The sequence below is a fragment of the Penicillium lagena genome (genome assembly GCF_028827675.1).
Source record: "Penicillium lagena strain IBT 129212 chromosome Unknown utg000001l_segment0_segment0, whole genome shotgun sequence".
NCBI classification, from domain to species: domain Eukaryota; kingdom Fungi; phylum Ascomycota; class Eurotiomycetes; order Eurotiales; family Aspergillaceae; genus Penicillium; species Penicillium lagena.
In genome coordinates, this window is record NW_026623222.1 from 1,827,949 (window position 1) to 1,851,258 (window position 23,310).

At 52.7% G+C, this 23,310-nt stretch overlaps 8 protein-coding genes across 8 annotated transcripts; 6 read left to right on the forward strand and 2 right to left on the reverse strand.

Moving 5' to 3' along the window:
• Positions 1-425: 425 nt before the first annotated feature.
• Positions 426-1,493, reverse strand: N7510_000813 (uncharacterized protein; the record flags this gene model as incomplete). The annotated part of the gene is made up of 1 exon (XM_056972742.1): positions 426-1,493. The coding sequence occupies one exon, from the start codon at positions 1,491-1,493 to the stop codon at positions 426-428; it is 1,068 nt and encodes a 355-aa protein (XP_056837859.1).
• Positions 1,494-1,933: 440 nt separating this feature from the next.
• erdS (aspartyl-tRNA synthetase, cytoplasmic) lies at positions 1,934-4,822 on the forward strand (the record flags this gene model as incomplete). The annotated part of the gene is made up of 1 exon (XM_056972743.1): positions 1,934-4,822. The coding sequence occupies one exon, from the start codon at positions 1,934-1,936 to the stop codon at positions 4,820-4,822; it is 2,889 nt and encodes a 962-aa protein (XP_056837860.1).
• A 690-nt stretch (positions 4,823-5,512) lies between these two features.
• On the reverse strand, positions 5,513-6,344 carry N7510_000815 (uncharacterized protein; the record flags this gene model as incomplete). Its single annotated transcript, XM_056972744.1, has 2 exons — positions 5,513-5,986; positions 6,051-6,344. The coding sequence occupies 2 exons, from the start codon at positions 6,342-6,344 to the stop codon at positions 5,513-5,515; spliced, it is 768 nt and encodes a 255-aa protein (XP_056837861.1).
• Positions 6,345-7,005: 661 nt separating this feature from the next.
• N7510_000816 (tubulin alpha chain) lies at positions 7,006-8,781 on the forward strand (the record flags this gene model as incomplete). Its single annotated transcript, XM_056972745.1, has 6 exons — positions 7,006-7,030; positions 7,119-7,159; positions 7,228-7,254; positions 7,370-7,445; positions 7,545-8,499; positions 8,556-8,781. The coding sequence occupies 6 exons, from the start codon at positions 7,006-7,008 to the stop codon at positions 8,779-8,781; spliced, it is 1,350 nt and encodes a 449-aa protein (XP_056837862.1).
• Positions 8,782-11,710: 2,929 nt separating this feature from the next.
• N7510_000817 (uncharacterized protein) lies at positions 11,711-13,398 on the forward strand (the record flags this gene model as incomplete). Its single annotated transcript, XM_056972746.1, has 3 exons — positions 11,711-12,411; positions 12,461-12,974; positions 13,030-13,398. 3 exons carry the CDS (start codon positions 11,711-11,713, stop codon positions 13,396-13,398), a joined length of 1,584 nt encoding a protein of 527 aa, XP_056837863.1.
• A 1,205-nt stretch (positions 13,399-14,603) lies between these two features.
• On the forward strand, positions 14,604-18,813 carry N7510_000818 (EF hand domain protein; the record flags this gene model as incomplete). Its single annotated transcript, XM_056972747.1, has 6 exons — positions 14,604-14,616; positions 14,779-14,936; positions 14,999-15,122; positions 15,182-15,358; positions 15,422-18,726; positions 18,784-18,813. 6 exons carry the CDS (start codon positions 14,604-14,606, stop codon positions 18,811-18,813), a joined length of 3,807 nt encoding a protein of 1,268 aa, XP_056837864.1.
• Positions 18,814-19,744: 931 nt separating this feature from the next.
• N7510_000819 (SDR family oxidoreductase) lies at positions 19,745-21,004 on the forward strand (the record flags this gene model as incomplete). Its single annotated transcript, XM_056972748.1, has 5 exons — positions 19,745-19,940; positions 19,994-20,101; positions 20,154-20,287; positions 20,347-20,424; positions 20,486-21,004. 5 exons carry the CDS (start codon positions 19,745-19,747, stop codon positions 21,002-21,004), a joined length of 1,035 nt encoding a protein of 344 aa, XP_056837865.1.
• Positions 21,005-21,528: 524 nt separating this feature from the next.
• N7510_000820 (uncharacterized protein) lies at positions 21,529-23,124 on the forward strand (the record flags this gene model as incomplete). Its single annotated transcript, XM_056972749.1, has 2 exons — positions 21,529-22,168; positions 22,226-23,124. 2 exons carry the CDS (start codon positions 21,529-21,531, stop codon positions 23,122-23,124), a joined length of 1,539 nt encoding a protein of 512 aa, XP_056837866.1.
• Between the last annotated feature and the right edge of the window lie 186 nt (positions 23,125-23,310).

Below are 23,310 nucleotides of genomic sequence, written 5' to 3' on the forward strand. Positions count from 1 at the left end.
TGCAGTTCCTCCCTCAAGCATGCTGTCGACGTCATGAATGCGTTTAATCAAGCCGTATCCCGTCATGCCTTGTTTTGGATATTCTTTGCCTCCGAAGAATGTGCTGCTACCTAAATTCAGGGGTTGCTGCGGATGCCGGGATGCGGGACCAGCCAATAATGGCTGATGCTGCTCAAGATCGTCAGATGCAGCGCGTAGGTGCTATTCTAGTACCTTTACTATTATGCCTTTGAAGAGTGTGGAATGGGAACATCGCATTAAATGATAATAGGATAATAATCGACCAGAAGAAGTTGCAAGCAATTCATATAGGATAATTTCAATAGACAACTGATGCTCTAGACCAACGCCGATAATGCTGCAGCCCAACTAACGCCTGAAAGTACACAGAAAAACAAGATATGCATAAAAGTCTGGATGGATGATCACCGCTGGAAAATGGCCTTCATGTCCCCACACGCATCGCGATACAGCACATCAATGCGGTCCTGGTCGCGGAACGGATTGGGCGATTTATCCCAAGCGTGTGGTACTTTTTCGATCATCATTGACCGCACCCGCTTCCCCAGTCCCTCTAGGCGTCGAACAAAGGACTGACCCTCTTTCATGAGCATGTCCCACTCGCAGATAAACAGATACACATCATGCGGCAGGGCTTCAGCGAGGCTGCGATCAGATGCATAGACAGGCGACGCAAAGGGGGAAACGCGGTCCGCGAGATCGGGCAGGTAGGATTCGTCGAAGAGATTGGTGAAGAACGTCGGGAGGGTCTTGTTGGGGTTGTTGCTCATGGCGCGGCGGTGGTCGCGCGACTCCTGGAAGTCGAGGATAGGATACCAGCAGAACAGCGCGACGATGCGCAGGTCGCTCGTCTGGTCGACAAGCCGCTGGGTGGATTCCGACCGTCCCAATTGCTCCTTGACCTGCGTCGACAGCCGATCGTGCAGTCGCAGCGGCACGGTGACAGCTAGATTGCCTCCGGCCGAGAACCCGCTCAGCGCCAAGCGGCTGATGTCAAGCCCGAGCTCGCCCGCGTGTGCGGCTAGATATAGTAGTGCTTCGACGCCGTCGTCCACGGCCGCGGGGAATCGGTGCTCCGGGGCGAGCCGGTAGTCAACGCTGACCACGACGGCGCCGACTTCTTGTACGACGCAGCAGGCCCAACGGCTGTCGTCCGTGGCGCAGCCGAGGGTGAAGCCGCCGCCGTGAAAATTGACTGCGACTGGGTACCGGTGGCCTAGCCGGCGCTGCTGGTTGTAGTCAGGCGGGCAATAAAAGTGGAGAACGACGGTGTGGCCGTGGGAGTCGGACTTGACAGTGCGGGTGAATTGGGGTCGGCGAGGACGCGGGGGAGCGAGGTCGTGCAGGAACATTCCGATGTTCATCAGGGAGCGCCAGATGACGGCCTGGAGTCGGAGCCACCAGCGTGAAACCATAGTCTTTTGGTGGTTGGGCCCAACGGCTGTATGAGTGGGATGGGCCCGAGAAGGCATTGTGTCGGGATCAAGTAATGGGACCAGAGAGGGAGAGAGAGGGAGAGGGAGAGACCGGGAGGGAGGGGAGGGATAGTCGGTTGTAAGATGATGTGGAAGAGAGTTCACGAGTGATTGATGTTGGTTGGCAAGAGCATCAGCCAAGACCGGTCGGTAGATAAGCAAGTACAGGAATCAACCAGCGGGCAGAATCCGGTAGGACGACCACCATGATGTCATCAGTGGAAGGGGATCTTCGAGTCAATAACTAAATGCATTGTTCCTCTTCTCACGAAATCGTTCAGTTTTCATAATCCGGCTGCTTCCGAGCAATCCATTCTTCCTCGTGGTGCTGGATTCCCCTTGCCGTTCGCAGCCAACCCTCTTCTCGGGACGACCCCTCGACTTCCGTGATTTCATTCTTCCACAAACAACCACTTCCCTTCTGCTATCCGCCCACCATGTCAATCAGGCGGGCCCTGTCCAAGGCCTTCCGCGGCTCGGGCGACCACGACGATGACTCCGGCTTAGGCATTCGCTCGACGATGTCGCCCAGGGCTCGCACCGCTCACTCCCCCTCTTCCCCCCGCCGCAGCATCCTGAGCAACTTCTTGCGCGACCGCGACTACGTCTCCTCATCCGACGATGTCTCCGATGACTCGTCCTCAACCGGCGCCCTCAGCAAGAACCAGCAGAAGCGATTGGTGCGTCAGCAGCGTCGCAGCGAACAGCGTAGCCGGCTCAGCGAGGAGCAGTTCTCCGAACCCGAGCCACGCCGGAAGACGGTGGAGATTGCCCGTGCGGCGGAAGAGGAGACCGCTGATATGAAGGCCCGATATGGCGAGCTGCCCCTCATGCAGTCGCAGGATCGCCCACGCGAAGACCGCACGCGGCTCGACGAGATCTCGGTCGCCATGGTCGGCAAAGAGGTTTTCTTTACGGCCCGGCTGCACGTCGTGCGCCGCCTCAGTTCGAAGCTGGTGTTCCTCGTCTTCCGCCAGCAGCTGCATACCTTCCAGGGTGTGCTGCACGAGAAGGAAGGGATCTCGTCCATGGTCATGATCCAATGGGCCGAGCACCTACGCGTGGGGTCCTTCGTCCGCGTCCGGGGTACTGTGCAAGCACCCGATGTGCCCGTGCTGGGCTGCAGCATTCACGATGTGGAATTGTCCGTTGAATCGCTGCATCTCCTGGTGCGGCGTGAGGAACCGGTCCCCTTCAGTGTCTACGAGGCCGAGATCCGCACCACCGAAGAGGAGAAGGCCGAGGGCCGCCGCAATCATATTCCCGATCGCACTCGTCTGGCAAATCGTCTGCTGGATCTACGGACTGCCACCTCGCAGTCTATCTTCCGACTCCAATCCGCCACCTGCAACCTGTTCCGCGCCGCTCTAGATGAGCGTGAATTCATCGAAATCCACACGCCCAAGCTGCAGGGCTCCGCCACCGAGTCCGGTGCCAGTGTCTTCCAGGTCAACTACTTCGGTCGGCCGGCATTCCTAGCCCAGTCACCGCAGCTAGCCAAGCAGATGGCTATTGCTGCCGATTTTGGCCGCGTCTATGAGATTGGTGCCGTCTTCCGCGCCGAGAACTCCAACACTCACCGCCACCTGACGGAGTATACGGGACTGGACATCGAGATGGCCATTGAAGAACACTACCACGAGATGCTGGAGACGCTTGATGCCACGATCAAAAACATTTTGAGCGGTATTTACACCAAGTACCGCCGGGAGGTTGATCTGGTCAAGTATCAGTTCCCCTCGGAGGATGTCGTGTGGTTGGAGAAGACACCGATCATCCGCTTCGCCGATGGTATCAAGATGCTCAACGAATCGGGCTGGAGAGACGAAGATGGCGAGGAGCTACCGCTCGATGAGGACTTGTCCACGCGCGACGAGGTGCGTCTGGGTGAGCTGGTCAAGGAAAAATTCGGTACCGACTACTACGTCCTGGATAAGTTCCCGCGCGGTGCTCGTCCCTTCTATACCATGCCCGACCCCGAAGATGACAACTACACCAACTCCTTCGATATGTTCATCCGCGGCCAGGAGATTGTGTCGGGTGGCCAACGTATCCATGACCCTCAAATGCTCGAGGAGAACATGCGCCGCGTCGGAATCAACCCGGACGACATGGAGGAGTACATGGAGGCTTTCCGCTGGGGTGCGCCGCCGCACGCAGGCGCTGGTGTTGGTCTGGAGCGCCTGCTGATGTTGCTGCTCAAGTTGGGTAACATCCGCCTCACCTCGCTCTTCTACCGCGATCCCAAGAGTCTGCCCGCAAAACCGCCTGTGCAGCAACTGCGCCACCCGGATTGCTCGACACTGGAGCCCTGGTGGAAGCGAGAAAAGACCGGCGGCCTGGCGAAGGATGAGAGTGAGCTGCAGCCTCTGGAGAAGCTGGTTGCCAACTACGGCGATGCCACGTCGACCTCCTGGTTCGATGACCGCTACAAGATCTGGCGTGACATGTCCACCGGTGCCGCCGTTGCCTACGTGCCCAGCTCCAGCAACTACGTGATCATTCCGGGCAATCCGGTCTGTGACACGAGCCAATACACGCGCACCATCACTCAGTTCCTGCAGTGGCTGCGCCGCGAGACCAAGTACAAACCGGTGTGGATCCTGTGCTCGCGCGAGGTTGAGACTATTCTCGGCGACCGTCTGGGCTGGCGCAGCTTATCATGTATCGCCGAGGAACGCGTTGACCCCCACGCGAACCTGGCCGCATCTGATGGTGAGATCTCCCGCAAGCTTCGCCGTGCCGAGACCGAGGGAATCAAGGTATCTTCCGTGAACCAAGGCGAGCTGCCGCCCGACGACGTGAAACAGAAGCTCGACGAACGCATCCAAGAGTGGCTAGCCAACCGCAAAGGCACGCAAGTGCATCTATCCGAAATCCGACCGTGGTGCGATTCCGAGCACCGCTGGTACTTCTGGGCAACCGACACGAACGGCAAAATTTGTGCCTTCGTGGCGCTAGCCATGCTGTCTCCCGACCATGGCATGCAGGTCAAATACAGTCTTGACTTCCCGGGCTCGCCCAACGGGGTCATCGAATACATCGTCACGAACGCCATCCAGACAGCCGCCAAGGCCGGCGTCAAGAGCCTCACCTTCGGCGCTGGCGCCACCAACCACCTCATCCCGGGTCACAACATGCACGGCGCCAAGGTCAAGATGCTGGAGCACACGTACGATACTCTGGCTAAGCAGTTCCACCTCGTGCGCAAGAGCGAGTTCCGCGCTAAGCTGGGCGCTACCGAAGACCCGCTGTATATCTCCTACCCGGCCCACGGCCTGGGATCTAAGGGTATCCGCGCCATCCTGAACTTCTTCGAGGATTAAGGGGGTCTTGGCGTTTTCATCTACTACGAGCCCACGATCTGACGGGAATTTGCCACGAATTTTACTTGTCATGTTTGGTTTCCGGGGTGGAAGGCAGGCAGAGGTGTTGTCTTGTCATGCCGTGTCATCTCCACCGGAGTTGGAAGGAAGGCAGGAAAAGAGACATAGAATATACGATAACAGTTGTCTGAAGAGCGAGAGAGAATGTGTGAACCTTGAATTTGTCTTGATGTTTTGATTGATGGCGTTGAATCTGCCCCTCTTGTTCCGTTTGGCTATCAAACCCATTCCCTGCTCATGTCTTCCAATATTTCCAAATCCCCTGTTGCTGTTACTATTTATCTCCTGTATCCACCCACTGCATGTATCCGTCTCTACTGCTTGCCGTTATGGAGTTTCAATGCTGCTTGTATTGCTCTTGAGAGATAACTTGCGTAGGTTGCTTGTCTATTTCGGAAGATGGTGGTATTCGGGCTGTAAATGCATTCTGTGCGACTGATTGTTCTGGTGGTGGCTCTTATAAAGCTTCAATTGGGTCGAAGCTTCCACTATACAGGTGTAAGTAATCATCATTAGGTCGCTACACTACCCTCAATGAAGCAGAAGATATATTCATACACGAGATGAAGAGATCATCAAAGAAACCAGGAGAACACGAGAATAATGCCCTATTCAACCCAACCAACCAACCTACTTATCCTTCTTCCCTCCCGGCTGCAACCGCTGGCTCCTTCTCGCATCCTGAACAACTCTTCCCACCTCCCCACTCAGCCACCGCGCAACAAATACCGCCAAAACGGCCACAGCAACAATCCACCCAGCCGTAGGCACCAACGAGCGCGGGAAGACATTCAACAAAAACGGGTCAAGAATCAGATCCACGCTGACTGGGGGCACATCGCGCATCAGCGATTCGTCGGTGGTGAAGTAATCCGCCGCGGCTTGCACGCGCAGGAACAAGATCGAGTCCGTGGTGGGCGCTGGGTCGAGCCCGCTGCCGCCTGTCCCGTGGGAGCTGGCTCGGCGCAGGATGGAGTTTGCTTGCAGGCGAGAGTCGACGGATGAGAGGCGGGCCGTGGAGAAGATATTGAGGGAGGTGAATAGGGAAGGGGATTCAATTGTTTCTGTTAGAGGGTGGGTTGAGAGTTTGAATGATGTTGGTTGCTGCGGACGAGTAGATTAGAACTGTATGGAGTATAGGTAGAAGAGAATTATGTGATGGACATACGGTTGCCAGCCAGCAGACGCGGATTTCATATCGCTGTCCTGGTTTGAGGTTCTCCACGAAGAACCATGAGTCTGTGCCCTCTGGTGCTGCGGCCGTGGGGAACGAGGCATTGAGACCTGTTCGGATGACGGGGTCTTGCGGCGAGAGACGCTCTAGACCTAAATCGTCGAGCTCTGGTTCCACTGAGGGGATTATTGAGGCGGGTGGTGCGAGGAAGATGGTTTTCTCCACGTTGGCTTGGACGAGGGTTGATATGAGCGGGAGTAGGATCCCGATGGTAAGGAAGTGAAGCATAGTCCCGATGTTCCTAGCTGGCGGGCATGGCCAGCCTTTTTCTTTTGTGTGTGTACTAGAGAACCGATTAGCGTGGCTCTGTAGGAGTTCGGATATGCTTTACAGGCAAGCTTGGACTGGCGAGAAGAGGCGTTGGATCAAGACGGGAGCGTGGTAGCAGCTAGAGCATCTCCGGCACGTCAACACAGCTCTAGACTAAACCAATCAGCAATTACGTCCGGCGAAGGTCCATTCAATTGCAATCATATCGACCGTAGGACAACACTGAAGGTACATGCTCCCATCGCAGCCAGATCGTCATCCGCGGGTCACATGACCCACCCTTAGTAATTGGCGGTGAACCCGGTCGGCCACACACCAATGAGAGCGCGCAACGCGACCCAACAACATCTGTATTCCCCCCCCTTGTTTAGCACAGACGCTCCTCCTCCACAAACAACATTTCTGTGTGTTTTTTTCCTCCTGGACTTACTTCGTCTCCATCTTCCATTCCACCCGCTTCTGGTAACCCTTCCCTGCCCCTCCCCCTTGTTTCGATCCCCCTCGCGCTGACCTGTCATCGTCCCTCATCCGCAGACACCCCGTGTTTGTTGTTGGGTCTCCTTTCCCGTGTTTCCCCTCCCCTAGTTTTCAGACAACCACACTCGGTGGACTCGACAAAATGAGAGAGATCATCAGTTTGAACGGTGAGTGATGCCTTCCGACGTGTCGTGCATCTTTTGATGCTATTCATTTTGATGAATGACTGGACTGACATCGGTGGTGCCTCAACAGTCGGTCAGGCCGGTTGCCAGATCGCCAACTCCTGCTGGGAGGTAAATATCCCCCATTGGGCAATGATGCTGGGCCAGGAACGGGAGTAGACTAACATGCCTCTTTCTAGCTGTACTGCCTGGAGCACGGTATTCAGGTACGTTGAGATTGCAATTCACTCGTGGTGGTGGTCGGGGGGTGGACGCGGGATGCGTACCCCTTTTTCTTCCCGCGATGCCCAATACCCGCGACATCGACTGACTGTTGTCCAGCCCGATGGATTCCTCACCGACGAGCGCAAGAAGGCCGACCCCGACCACGGATTCAGCACTTTCTTCTCCGAGACTGGTATGCTACACTTCAAATTTTAATTTTCCGCCCCTCGTGTTCTTCCACCCCCGCTCGAGAAATGCCGGCGTGGCTAACATTCTTCCCCCACCTCCACAGGCCAGGGCAAGTATGTGCCCCGTACCATCTACTGCGATCTCGAGCCCAATGTCGTCGATGAGGTCCGCACCGGTACCTACCGGTCGCTGTTCCACCCCGACCAGATGATCACTGGCAAGGAGGATGCCTCGAACAACTACGCCCGTGGCCACTACACCGTCGGCAAGGAGATGATTGACCAGGTCCTCGACAAGGTTCGCCGCGTCGCCGACTCCTGCGCTGGTCTCCAGGGTTTCCTGGTCTTCCACTCCTTCGGTGGTGGCACTGGTTCCGGTTTCGGTGCTCTCCTGATGGAACGTCTGTCGGTCGACTACGGCAAGAAGTCCAAGCTGGAGTTCTGCGTCTACCCGGCCCCCCAGAACGCGACCTCGGTTGTGGAGCCCTACAACTCGATCCTGACCACCCACACCACCCTGGAGCACTCCGACTGCTCCTTCATGGTTGACAACGAGGCCATCTACGACATCTGCCGTCGCAACCTCGGCATTGAGCTGCCCAGCTACGAGAACCTGAACCGTCTGATCGCTCAGGTTGTCTCGTCCATCACTGCCTCCCTGCGCTTCGATGGCTCGCTCAACGTCGACCTGAACGAGTTCCAGACCAACCTGGTGCCCTACCCCCGTATCCACTTCCCTCTGGTTGCCTACTCGCCCATCATCTCTGCCGACAAGGCCGCCCACGAGGCCCACTCGGTCACCGAGATCACTTCCAACTGCTTCGAGCCCCACAACCAGATGGTCAAGTGTGACCCCCGCACCGGCAAGTACATGGCTACCTGCCTGCTGTACCGTGGTGATGTTGTCCCCAAGGACGCCCACGGTGCCGTGGCCACCCTCAAGACCAAGCGCACCATCCAGTTCGTCGACTGGTGCCCCACTGGCTTCAAGCTCGGTATCTGCTACCAGCCCCCGCAGCAGGTGCCCAACGGCGACCTGGCCAACCTCAACCGCGCTGTGTAAGTTTCTCCTTCTCCCCCTGAACTTGACTGAAAATATCCTAATACCATTCCAGCTGCATGCTGTCCAACACCACCGCTATCGCCGAGGCCTGGTCCGCTCTCGACCACAAGTTCGACCTTATGTACTCCAAGCGTGCCTTCGTCCACTGGTATGTCGGTGAGGGTATGGAGGAGGGTGAGTTCTCCGAGGCTCGTGAGGATCTGGCTGCTCTGGAGCGTGACTACGAGGAGGTCGCTAGCGACTCGCTCGAGGAGGAGGAGCTGGAGCCCGAGTACTAGATTGTTGAAGATGTTGTGTGACCGGTCCCGGGGCTTGATGTTGTGTTGTGGTGGTGATAGTTTACGTCGTCACCTCCCAGCTACGGCGTAAGCCCCCGCTGTCCCGTCTGTCTGTCTTGCAAATAGAAGGGAAACCTTGGAAGCAGATGATGTTGTGCTTTGTTGTCTGGCTCTTGTTTGATATATCTTTAATATCCCCAAAGGCGATGAATTTCTCCCCCCTACCCCCGTACGTTCCATCTTCTGACTTTGGGCGAGTACGATGTAATTACAAAACCACAAAAACAATTCTCTTTTCTGACTTGCTGTCTTTTGTTTCTGCCTCGATAGACCTCGGCGTAGGTTGCATGACAGTCTAGCTGGAGATTGGATGTTATCAAATGCATTCGTCTTCGGAATTCTAAGCGATATAGAGGTAGACATCTTACGATCAATGTTTCTATTTAAGTAACAACTGCTAATGATCAGTCCTTAACTATATATTGTCACCATCTGCACACCTAGAACACTCTTCTTCGATCTCGGGGCAATTTAAGACTTACTGTTCTTGTTTTGCGTCTAGGTAGACCTCACCCTAGATTGCATGTATATATATACCTGTGGAATCGACTTCAAAAATGACTACAACTGGCCCTGAAAATGGCGTTATTATTTTCGCGCGGCGCTAATTACTATCCCACTCCACTCCTCTCTCCTTTTTTCCCCCAAGAATCATTTCCGTTGCAATTTAATTTACCTTGTTGCTCCCTCCTCATCGCCAGTGTTTAGGAATAGGTTTCTAACCTAATCGGATGCTTACTAGTACCCCGACAAAGTAAATAATATGTAACTAGTTCCTCTAAAACGTGAGAAATGCATTGATATCATATGTACTCGAGTCTCATGTATAATCTTTAAGAATGAGTTTGAAGATGGGCGTGCATGCCAGACTGCCTGCCATTTCCTTAATAAGTTGTGAAACATCCTGGATAATATTGCTCTATTTAATTTTACGTTCAAAATTTGGAAATTGGCAGGAATATATAGAGAAATTAGAGTTTGAAGCTCCTAAGCTTGTTAGCTAACTATTGTGATGAGCTCGTCCCTTTTCCCGCAAAGGGCCTACGGAATTATTGAATAAAATCAATCAAATCAACGAATCAAGTCAAAGGAGTCTTCTCGAATGCATGCTTACCTAGGTCCTCTTATTCGCTACTTAGTAGGAACTTTACACCCTCTACTCTTAGTCGCTCAGGTAAGCACGCATTCAGAACTGAATTTTTGACAGGAACCTTATTTGATTCAATCAAGCTAATTCTTAATTAATTCTAATATATCAACCCTTAAATAAAAGTCAAATACTGATCGAACATCGAACACTGATCAAATGCCAACTCCTAACCAATATTACTTAGTATGTGGTATATGAGCTCCCTACGTCAACTCATGGCCCTCGCTTCGCTCACCGGCTTGAAACTGGGGGAGCGTTCCCCTCCCCGTCCCCCATCCCTAGGGATCTCTGCTTGAAAGCGTGCAGGTTTCATACGCATTGTGGCAGTGCAAATGTCCTCTTTTGAGATACTCTGCTATACGAACCGGTGGCGCGTCATAGACCGGCGAAGAGTAGGACCGACCGGTGAAACAACCGATCAATGTGAAACCAGGAACTCGTCCGGAAGATCCTACCCGAAAGCGATTTGGCGAACATACTCATGACTCATGTAAGCATTAAGCATAGGGGTATAGTTAAGAGGTACCCGCGCGCTCAAGGCGGACTGTGGCGGAGCGGTTGCGGGGGCGGCGACTTGGGGGCGGGTAATTATACGCCTTGGGAAACTCTGTATGCTGTATGCTGTAGCGGAAACTAGCAAGAATCAACGGCATAGGGATTATGAGAGCGGCGCCGATGTTCTTATTTTATTGAGCATTTGTCGCAACAATTGTAAACTTGCATTAACCTTGCTTTCAAGCATTTGTCCGTTGAGGGAAAGTACCCTCTCATTATGAGCGAGGGCCGCTATGGGTTACTGACAGCGCGCTAACGTCTTAGCGCGACTGAGTGTGGGAAAAACTTCTGCAGGATGTAGCCGACGGTAGTTATACGAGATGATACCCTCGCCGGGCCGGCCAACAGCTTCCGGTAATTCTCCAGATCATTACTGAATTCTAAATAGAAGACCCCCATTTGGTTATTCCAAAGAGTATCTTTAATGAATATCATCCTAGTCAGGAATAGCTCATATCTTCTTCAACAATTTAGAGCACCATTAAGGCTATGATCTACGGGTTTATTGCCCCCGAGATTTAACGACTTGTATGGAAAATGTTTCCTTGCGAATACTAGGGGAAAGGATTTTGATCAGCAGAGATTTTCGTAAACCGCAAAAATCCGGTAATCCGACGTTCTTTGATCTGCGGACTTACTGGTAGACGTTCTAGGGTCAAGGACTTGCGAGCTCAAGTCTACAAGCTGTATCTGCACATAGCTGTTTAGCTGATTCCCGCATATAAGTCCGTAGTTCTATGGAAATTGTAGATGGCAGAACGTAAATTTAACGTGAATTTGATGTTCCAAGTTCTTTGGCTAACTGACAGAGCTGATATGGCCCCCACTATAGATATCCAGTTCAACTTGAAACTCCCTCGATGCAAGACTGCTCAGCCATTATTCTTGACGATCTTCTCAATTATCGACGAGGTCTTGCATACGGGGGGCGAATGACCGGACCGGACAGGAATCCATACCGGCAACACGCCACGCATTTCGCGTAGACTAGAAACGATATTTCATCAAGATCATCATGGTGAAGGGGAAAGGGGCCAAATGAGAGGAGGACATATAAAAGCGGGCAAGCAGAGATGATATTGGACACTTCATAGTCTATCTACTCATTGACTACCCAACTGAACCATCTGACCTTACATATCCTTTTGGGAGAGGTCCTTCGCCATGCCTTCTGCTATAAAATCGGTAGCCACAGTAGCCGTCCTTTCGCTGGCTGCTCTCGGCGAAGCCGGGCTCATTCATGATGGGCTCATTCATCGTGGAACTTCCAACAACAGTACCCTTCCGCATGGACAGAACTCCACCAGCTGCATACCTCTCACCGATGCCACCCAACAGGATTGGCAGGATGCCAACACGAATTCATGGCTGAGCAATTGGCTGAAGACCAATGCGGATGCAATCAGCAAGAGCGGATTTATCAGCGCGTTTGGTGAATTGGTGCTGGGCCAAACAGGGTGGACCTGCGAGCTCGGCGAAAATTGCACATTGCCATGCTTGAAACGTACTCCATCGACTATCAAGCATGCCCACCTACAAGCTCGCGATACTTCCCAGGGAAGCGCCACCCAGCAGGCTGCCAATGTGGGTAGTTCCCTCGTCAATCTAAACGAGGCGTTTAACGAAATGCAAACACTGTTTAACAGTGCTGTTGGAGAAACCAATTCCGCTCTCGACGGCATCATCGGTGACTTCTGGTTTGAGGCAGATACCTCGAGCCTCGATCTGGCGAACGGTCTGCATGCTCTGGGGATCGTTCTTGGTCTGGTAGCTTCTTTTGCAACTGGCGGGGCAGCAGCGCCGGCTGCTGCTCTATCAACCCTGTTCGCCGGCGGTGTGACTGAGGCATTGAGTGTCTTGCCATCGTAAGAGATTCTTCAATTAATCAATGAGTATACATGCTGATTTTGATAGTGAGGATCCTTACATGGTCCAGGCTGGTAATGCAGGCGTGCAGATGAGCCAGATTTACCAGGCTCTCGACCAGGCAATCCAGAATCTGTACAACAACATCACGAGTGGAAATAACGATGATATCGCCAGCGTCTTTAGTGATGGAACCTTTCTGCTGGAACACTCGGCTGATATAACCCAAAACATCACGGATGTATTCGAGTCCTCAATCATCAACTACGTGTGGCGCGAGCAAATGGTATTCATCCTCGGCGGGTCCGACTGCGCGGAAGACCAGGGCATCGGAAACACCGGACCCAAAGACGACAATGGCATTATCTGGTGGTGCGACGAGAACAACAAGGCCTGGTATCTCTACTTTTACCAATTTAACAACAACGGGGTACCCGGTAAGGGCTCACAAAACACTGATGCCTGGATTGCCCACCCCTGGGGATCAGACAGAATGGGCAACAACCCTTCGCTCCAGGCAGGAGGAGGGACTGGAAATTTTTACACTTGGCTCAATCCCTATGTAGGTATCACCTGCCGTTTTGATCTAATCTTGATAACTGACATGGTCAACACAGAACGCGGTCATCTCCTCGGTCAAATCCTGGCAAGTTGCTGGTAACAACTATACTACCCAAACATGGGAGGAGCGAATGAAGGGAATCATAAGCGGCGGACATAACCCGTTGTTTGACGGCAACGCGATAGAAGGCTTGTGGACGATCCCCGTCTGCAATATCAGCGCTGCTGTTGATCAGAACTACCCTGGAAAGTCGAATATCCTACAGCCGTATGGATCACGCAGTGTGGAGTGGTGTGGGCCCATCTGCGACAATGATGATGACACGACATTGGAGTTCTTTAAGGCGGCAAACATGGTATTCGATGGATTTGAAAAGTCCGATTACCCCTTCGTACAGTCCTGCCCTGATCACACTACCACTTAGGGAAGGTCGGGGTCGGGCTGCGCTCGGACATGGGATGATCAACCCCAGCCCTGCTTAGCGCGTCTTCCCAGTGCTCTTGTTGTACGCTATGCTTGCGCTTTTCGTTCTTCTTTCTGTCGAGGTCGAGGCCCCTTTGTGACGCGCCTTGCCTCACTGGGACTGATTCCTATTGATTTCCATGTCTCTTTTTCCTTCTCCCTTGCTATTCTACAATGAAATCCACTTTTTATAAGAGCACTGTTAATCGCAGGACTTGGCTTAAAATCCGGTAGTGATATCCTAGAAGACACGCGCGTCGCGCGTATCGACCCTGAAATGATGAGACGAAAAGGCATGAAACGAGAGGCGAAAAAAGGACATTGAGATTGGTGCATTTTGCATTTTGCATTTTGACTAAACTTGCGCGAAAAGTAGCATCGATTAATGGTTAATTAAAGGGTGCATGATGGATGACTGATATCCGACGTACTAAGTTAAATCTTTGTTCATAGAGGTCTGCTAGGATCGTTTAGTAAGAGGCTTGCTGGGACACGAATATCGTAGCTCTATGATGTTGGAATTTACGGTCTTTGTTCTACTGAAGTATCGATTGCCCATAACCAGCCCTAAATATGACTAGCTAGCCACCTTTGCTACACCCAGAACACTCTTCAATATCGCGGTGCTTTGTGATTGGCTGCTTGTGTTTCTGCCTACATAGATCTCGGCGTATGTACGGTATGGACTAGCCCTACTTCTTTGCGCTTCTTTGGATCTGGGCACACCAACACTCCCTCTCGTTCCATGGGGTTGATAAAAACTAACTGGATATTCCCAGCCTATATACATAGTTGTACAAAAACACTATCATGGCATAAAATGGTGTGCACTTAGCGCAATACTAATGGGGGGAATGGGCGCTAACCCGGCTGACCGCCTTCCGCCCCAGCTTCCCCCGTTACGACATCGACTCCAGCCTCTCTGGATCTTCATTCCAGGCACCATTTGCATGTCCTTGCGCCTGGCCATTGCCATTCACTTCCCCCGAGTCCCTTTTCCTCTCCACCGTCTTCTGCAGCTGCGCTTGGATTCCCCATTCATGCTCGTGGTCTCTGCCGCACTCTGCTGACGGCATTGCGTGTTCCTCCAACCTGTCCCTCCGGGAACCCCGACTTTTGTGAACTCATCTCGCAGGAGGGGAATTAGCCTCTTCGTAGGTCCCAGCCATGGCTGACAGTGGTAAGGGATATCTCTATTTTGTTTTGACAACCCCCAAAGCAACTCTGGGCGCAGATCAGGAGATCGACTCGACTCCCCTCTACCCTGCCTCTTCCACCTCGCATCCATCCCCATGCGCAAAGCACTGAAGCTGACAATTACACGTGGTCGTCAATCGCACAGCTCAGCGACATCCCAATCTCAACCTCACGCCTGAGGAGAAGCGTGTATTCTACCAGTTCTTCCAGGCGGCCGATACCACCAACCTCGGCGTCATCACCGGCGAGATCGCCGTCCCGTTCTTCGAGAAGACAAAGCTAGCGCCTGATACTCTTGGTTTGGTATGTGAATATGAGACGCCAAATGTGAGGGCTGTGACTGACTGTCCTTCCGCCTTTCGCAGATATGGCAGATCGCGGATAGAGAAAACAGGGGTCTTTTGACTCCCTCTGGCTTTGGCATTGTCCTGCGATTGATTGGACATGCACAGGCTGGTCGCTCTCCTTCCGAGGAGCTGGCATTGCAACGTGAGTGTCGTTATTTTAAGTTGCAACCCGATAAGTTACTGATTCTGCTCTCGCTCTAGCTGGTCCCCTGCCCCGATTCGAAGGGGTTACCGTTGATACTACACCGGAATCTGGCACCACGAGTCCTCCCTCGAGTTCTAGTGGGCCAATTCGCGTGCCCCCCTTGACTGCAGAAGATGCCAATAAATTTGTCTCCCTTTTCGAGAAGTCAGATACTGCCAGTGGTGTTCTCTCAGGCAAGTAGTCAATCTAAGCCCACCAGGATTTCGGTATTCTAACATTGGGATTTGTCACTACAGGCGAAGCGGCGAGGCAAATCTTTGAACGGGCAAGATTGCCAAACGAGGTCCTCGGCCGGATATGGGGCTTGTCGGACACCAGACAGCGTGGCGCCCTCGATGCCACTGAGTTCATCATTGCTATGCACCTTCTGACCTCGTACAAGTCTGGCGCTTTGCGAGGTATTCCGCAGACACTGCCTCCCGGGCTATATGACGCGGCCGCTCGTCGCGGTTCCGCGCGGTCCTCCTTCGGCTCCCGACCGGATGTTCCGCCTGTGCCCGCCATTCCAAAACAGTTTTCTGGTGGTCCTCATCGGACTACCAGCCCTATGAACACAGGCGGTCGACCTACCTTCGGAAGCCCGATCTCATCCCAGCCTACCGGAGACTGGCTTATCACACCGCAGGAGAAGGCACACTTTGATAGCATCTTCGAAACAGTTGACACTGGCAGGGTGGGAATGATCACGGGTGACCAGGCCGTTGCTTTCTTTATGAAGGCACAACTACCGGAGGAGATGCTGGCGCAAATCTGGGACCTTGCAGATATCGATGCCGACGGCCAGTTGACTCGAGAGGAATTCGCGGTTGCCATGTACCTGGTTCGCATGCAGCGGAGTGGCAAGGACCAACTGCCTCAGGTCCTGCCGCCTGCCCTAATCCCTCCCAATATGCGCCGCCAACCCGCCTCCCCAGCGGCTGCGCCGGCCCCTCCCCCTCAAGCTCCTCCTTCGGTTCGTTCCGCTGCCGACGATCTCTTCGGCCTGGATAGTCCACCAGCTCCCCAGCCGCAGATGCCTCAGTCCACTGGCGGGTCCAACAACGTGTTTCAAACTCCTGGGTCGCCGTCCTCTAGAGCCTCGCCTCTAGCGGCGTCAACGACTTTCAAGCCCTTTGTTCCTACCTCGACCTTTGGCCAAAGCTTGCAGCCCCAATCGACAGGAGCATCAGCTGGCGCTTCCATTACTCCTCGATCGCCTCCTCCGTCGGATGATCTTCTTGGCGACAACGACCCAGAGGAGTCGAAGAAGCTTACCCAAGAGACCACTGAGCTGGCAAACCTTTCCAATCAGATCGGCTCATTGGCGAAGGAGATGCACTCTGTGCAGGAAAAACGAAATTCGGCCGAACAGAGTCTTTCGCAAACATCACAACAGAAGCGAGACTTTGAGGCGCGACTGGCCCAAGCGCGGGCCATGTATGAGCAGGAGGTGGCGAACTTTAAAACCCTCGAGGAACGGCTGAACGCTTCCAAGGCCGAGACTGAGAAGCTCAGCCAGCAATATGCACTGCTAGACGGCAGCCGTCAGGATTTGCAGAACCAGTACAACCAAGTCTCTACGGCCTTGGCTGCCGACCAACAGGAAAATGCCAGCCTCAAGGAAAAGATTCGTCAGGCCAATGCTGAAGTTGCCCAACTGAAGCCGGCGCTGGAGAAGGCGCGCTCTAGCGCTCGGCAGCAGAAAGGTCTAGTGGCAATCAATAAAAAGCAACTGGCCACTGTTGAGGGTGAGCGGGACAAAATGCAGGAGGAGATTGATAGCGTTTCGAAGGAGAATCCACAGTATACGGATGAATCTGCCACGCAGGCCAGCAGTGTGCCTGAGGTCACCAGCCCCGCTGTTTCTTCTGTTAGCCAGAACACGAATCCTTTCTTCCGGAGAACTATGACGGGCAGCTCAAGCGAGCGTGCTCGCTCACCCGAAGTCTCGAGTGACCAGCAGAAGGTATTTGACAGTCTCTTCGGCCAGTCATTTGCTCCTTCACCTTCCGCAGGCGCGCCGCCAACCTCGTTCCGTTCTGAGTCGCCTTCAGCCCGGCCATCCACTGTTCAGTCTACTGATTCTTCTGTGCCCACTCCGTCTGCTTCTCCCCCTCCTGCATTTTTGCCTGGGTCTTTGCCTGGAGCTTTCCCATCCGGCTCGCCTATTGAGCCTCCGGCTCCAAGCCAGTCGCGGCAGATGACCCCAAATTTTCTTCCTTTCCATGAGAACCAGTCAGTAACATCATCAACTATGGTGTCCCCTCCCGGCAGTCGATTTGGGGCTGCTGAAGCCTCGGGGAGAGCAACTCCATCTCAAAGCGATGTTGGTCCCCCTTCAGTTGCCGAATCCAGCGACTACAGCCGTGCTCCACCTTCGACTGTAGAGGATTTCCCTGCTCGGTCTCCATTCGATGAAGTCCCGGGGATGCTGAGCCAATCTCGGGAGCTTTCTCCCTCTGATGCCTCGACAGTCTCCCCAAGCGAGAAACAGGCGGAAGGCAAGGAAGACCTCACTTTTGACGAGCTCTTTGGCAGCAAGGCTCACAAGCGATCTGTGTCCCAAAATGCAAATGATTTCGAGGAGGCTTTTGCAAGCATGAAACAAGGTTCCGCGACGGAGAAAACGAACGGGACCTCTGCCGCAGCTCCATCGGAATTCCCTCCCATCCAGGAAGTCCATCATGACGACGACGAAGATGACGAAAGCTCTGATGATGAAGGGGCCCTGGGATTTGATGACAACTTCACACCTGTGTCGCCCACGGCAGAGAAACCCGCACAGTCTCTTGACACCGCTCAGCTGGCGGCTTTCCCTACCCCTGGAGCCGGCCTTTCTTCGAGCCAGCCTCCTGCGGCCGAGGCGCAAGTCAGTCCTCCCAAGTACGATGAGACTGTCTCCAAAGAAGACATTAGCCGCATTCCGCCCGAGTTCAACGGGCTGCTCCCCGAGCGCTCTGATCCTACTGCTCCTCCCGATGCCCCCCACTCGGTAGAATCGGCCACTGGAGCGCCCGTGGTGGGCAATGAGCCACAACGAGAGGGCTTCCCGGAGCCGACCACCACAGCCAAGACGGGAGCTCCAGATTTTGCCGCCGCCTTTGCCGGGCACAACCTCGCCCCTGCGCAGGATGCCGAAGACGATGAAGAGTCCGACCGGGAGAACCACGATACTAAGAATGCCGCTGACTTTGACTTCTCCTTCGACTCGCCGTCTCAGAAGCAGCACAGGGCTTCGCCCAGCGACGCGGATCAGGCGGGGTCGTCTGATTTCTTCTCGTTCGAAAACAATGTCCAAGCTCCTCCCGCTCAAGCTGTCACCTCGAGCGAAGATAGATCCAAGGCTGGTGGTCACGACTGGGACGCTCTCTTTGCGCCCCTCGATGGCGCCAAAGCTCACGCCGGCGAGGAGACCAATGGATCCAAGGAGAAGCAGCCCGGTTGGGCTCTCAACAACGACTCCGGCGAAGATGATCTGATCCTCCAGCGTCTGACTGGAATGGGTTTCCCGCGCAATGAGTCGTTGATCGCGTTAGAAAAGTTCGATTACAATCTTGACAAGGTATGTGCCTCCTTTGCATTATGATGCTCATGGCAATTAAACTAACGTGGACCTCAGGCGGCCGATTACTTGACCTCCAAGACTTGATTCTCCCTCTCTTATCTCTTGCACATATCATCCTCACATATGCCTCCTTTGATCATGCCTTTCACTCATGATTATTTCTCTCTGTGCTTTTTGTTCTCTCCCTTTTCGCCTTGTGTCTCTCATGATTCCAAGCGCGAAAGCTTTTGGTTTTTCGCATGATTGTTCAACCTGTCTTGTTTCTTCCATCGTGCCCAGCGCTGTGTCTATATCGTCCTCTTTTCCTCCATGTTTCCTCTTTCCTTTTCTCTGTCTATGCGATGTCGCCTTACTGGCCTTGACCCTGTCTTCTCTGTTTATGCCCATTGCCACGAAATTCATGGACGGGTTCTGGACTAGAGATTGTCATCGCTATGTGTCTCCTGTCCTGTCAGTGTAGCCTAGTTCACGATAATCCATAATTGGCTTAATTCTTCTGGGTCATTAACGTCAGAATTGGGAATTTCGGCCTGGTCCGGGCAATTTGCAAGTCCGCTAACTTAACCATTATGAGGTGTTCGTAAGCCGAAAGTGCTAGCTAATTATTGTATGGGAAATTATTGCGCGCACCTCGGCTGTTTGAAAGTAATCAGAGTCAGTCTCAATGATTTCCTGCCGGGATAGTAGTGCTTACCCAACCGTTGTGGATGTTATAAATATACCGGAGATTGGCTATTTTCTTTTTCGGGTTCGCAAACAGGCGCTCCCGTAACTCCGACTGGCCCCCAACAGGGCTGGAGTTTAACGTCCGATAGCCGGACAAAACTGTTGTATTCACAAGTAGCGGAAATAGCGGTGATAGTACTCGGATTGACAAGGGTATGTATATAAGAGCATTCACACCCATCGATGTCATTGGAACTATTCATCATAACAATCTCAGTATTTTTTATCCACCGACTCACTGACCTATTCTTGAGACCAAATTTCGTATTTCAATTCGACCACAATAATCATGACTCGTATTCTACTCACTGGTGGAAGTGGCTTCATTGCCGCTCATGTTCTTGAGACTCTACTCGCTCGTGGCCATTCGGTCGTGACAACCGTTCGCTCCCAACAAAAGGCCAATGCCATTCTCCAGGCGCATCCGGAACTAGGAAGAGATCGTCTGGACTGTGCTATTGTGGAAGATATTGCGCATATGAATGGTATTTGTCTTGCTTTTATCCCCGAGGAAAGGAAACTAACACCTATTCTATAGCATTCGACCAAGCGGTTGTCTCAGATCCACCTTTTGAGGCTGTCCTGCACACGGCAAGTCCGTATCACTTCAATGCTAAAGATGCAAAGACGGAACTGTTGGATCCAGGTAAGATTTAATCTCTTTTAGCTGATATTCAAGGTTGCTAATAGGGCCGCAGCTATCATCGGGACTACTGGTATCTTGAAGTCAATACAGAAATACGCCCCGACGGTCAAACGGGTAGTAGTGACATCCTCTTTTGCGGCGATTAATGACGTTTATGCAAAGGCTGCTGGCAAAGTTTACTCAGAGGTATGTCGGTATCTTCTGCATAAGTTATTACCCTCCAATCACTAAACAAATGACAAAAGGCCGATTGGAGCCCCATCACCGAAGCTCAAGCCTATGAAAGTCCCGCCAATGCCTACCGCGCTAGTAAGACCTTTGCAGTGAGTAACTCTCAAAACACCTCCCCGGAGTCTGGCATAGCGGAAATTAATTTCTTCTCAGGAACGCGCCGCCTGGGAATTTGTCGAAAGAGAGAAGCCGGGGTTCAGCCTCTCCGTCATAAACCCGCCGCTCGTTCTGGGCCCTATTGCACACGACCTCGCCTCTCTAAGCGCCCTGAATACATCTAACCAAAGAATCCGTGATCTAATTTCGGGGGCGGCCAAAGACCGCTGTCCGCCAACGGGAAATTATGGCTTTGTCGATGTTCGCGATCTGGCTCTGGCGCATGTTCTCGCTGCGGAGAAGGAGGATGCGGGTGGGAAGCGCTTTTTCACTGTATCAGGCCATTTCTCGAATAAGGAAATTGTAAGGATTATCGGCGAGGAGTTCCCTGAGTTCCGTGATCGATTGCCCACCGGCGATGCTTTGATCCCTGGGGACTATCCGGCAGATGGAGTATATGGCTTCGATAATAGTCGGGCAAAGAACATTCTGGGTGTCAAGTTTCGCTCGCTGAAAGAGTGTATAGTAGATGCGGTAAAGAGTTTGGTGGCTTTCGACACTGAATTGACTAAATGAATGATTATAGAGATGTATCTAGACCACGTTAATTTCTAGTTCATTTTCTCCATCGGATTCGCTGCCCTGTGATCAAACCTCTAGGAAAAACCAAAACAACATAACATCCCAAACCGCCTAGGCTGCTCGTGTACATGATTGGTATATCACCCAATCAGGTACCCGTTAGAACTGGTACTCGATCGAGTATAGCAAATCAGCCCCATAGCCTGAGCCCGTCGGCACGTCATCCTTTTTTTAAAAAAAATCGTGCATGGAATGCATATGTGGCGCTTTAAAAGATGATATGCCAACTTTAGAACTAGTAATTCCTAACGATCTACATTCAGCAGGAGTCTCGACCTTGAGATGATCAGGTGACTTTATCCCAAGGGAGACCGCTAAGCCGCACGAAAGGAGTTAGACGTGACGCAAAAAGGGGCGGGGTTTACAACCCGACGGAGATCATTTTTTTTGGTAATAATTTTCTTATACTTGTCCCTTTATATTTAAAGACAACCAATTACGGCTTCACACTGCACAGTATGGAATCTTACCTCGACCATGCGAGAAAACTAAGCGCTAGATACCCATGCATGGCCCAGTTCTTCTCCGACTGGGACCGATTTGCCCCAAGAAGGTTACCTGAACCATTGTCATCAAGGCAGTTCACCTCTCGGTGCGGTGCTCTTGAGTTCGTGCCTGATAAACAGCCCGAGTTTGTTGATCTGAGCGACTCTGCAGACCTCCGCGACTACCTCGACAGGATAAATGCAGAGGCGCCGTGCCACAACCGGCTGTTCCTACTCGAGGACCTTGACGAGTCTAGCCTAGAAATGCTTGGTTCTGCGCTACACATCGATCCTGTCGTGTTGGCTGATCAACTATTCACATATCACTTCTCGGAAAACCACACGATACCGCATCGTACCTTGCCGTCATTGACGGATGCATCAAGATCGTTTACCCTGAGGTATTATGAGCTTCGAGAAACCGATGACCGCCTCGCCGAAAACCAGACGCGCCGCCGACGAACCTTTGCGCATGCTTCTCGCCAGATTGAGCGGTGGCGAGATTTGGCTACTCGCCGTGAGACCCACGTGGATGTAGTGAGGCACAATGTATCTTTCTGGTGCGGTGAAGGATTGCCAGGTGAAGATAAACCAACACCAGGTGCCTGGAATGGTATGTCTTTCTAGTATTCTAGTCAAAAGTCTCCTTGTTCTTCCTGACATACAACAGCGATTCTTCTCGTTGACCCTCCAGTTGCTTCTCAGCCTGCAGCAAGGAAAGGTTATTACTACGTCCTCGACAAGGAAGAAGACAATGCCCCTTGGAGTCCACAAATTCAGTGGAGCAAGCCCTATCGCGCGGGATATAGCGACCTTCGCCCCTGGCTGTCAAGTCGCTCTGTTTTAGCGCCTAGCCGGCAGTCCATGTTCGACGATATCATCTTCTACTGGCTACGCGCAGAGAGACGGGAGATTGACGCTGTCTTTGATAGCTGCGTCAACACGACATTATTTGTACACCAGATCGTGGCATGCCACTGGAATGAGTTTCTTGATCTGCAGTTTAAAACCCTCTCAACCGTGGACTTGACTTCGAAATCGAAGCGCCACAACTCGCCTGGAAAAGCCGTCAGCACAGCGGAGTGGAGGGAGGAGCTGAACTATTACAATGAGAGACTGTCTCTTCTCGGCATACTCCAGCGGCGCTTGATGTGGTACAAGCGAGAGATGGTCCTTAATCTGGAGCGCTTAGGTTTCGCACCGTATGTTGCAGGCGACCATACGAGCATCGCGACGCCATCAAGCCTTCGCATCGCCGGGCGAGATCTTCAGGCCATACTATCTGAATTGGATCGACATGAGTCTCGAGTCGATAATCTGGTCGGCATCGTGACCGATTCGATCAATCTGAGCAGTGCCTTGCGCAGCCTGCATAGCGCGCGTTTTGGCTTGCAGCTATCGATTGTCGGTGCGGTTTTCTTTCCCATCACTCTTGTCGCCGCGATTTTCTCGATGGGCGGTGACTACTCGCCTGGCTCAAAAGACTTCTGGATACCCTGGGTCGTAGCTGTTCCTTTAGTGATCATATTGATCATCACGACATGGCAAGTCCACCACACGCTTCTATAACGTATGATAAGGTGGAGTGCAACGCAAAGAAGGGCGTATTTTGAGATCTCATCATATGTAGGATTTGTGCTTACGGGACACTTTTCAGCCATTTTGGAGCACCTCGTAAAACTTCCCTTCAAACATCACAAAGGATGACCTTATTCCACTGCCTCTCCCTCCTTTTTTGCCAGGTTTGGTCGCGCG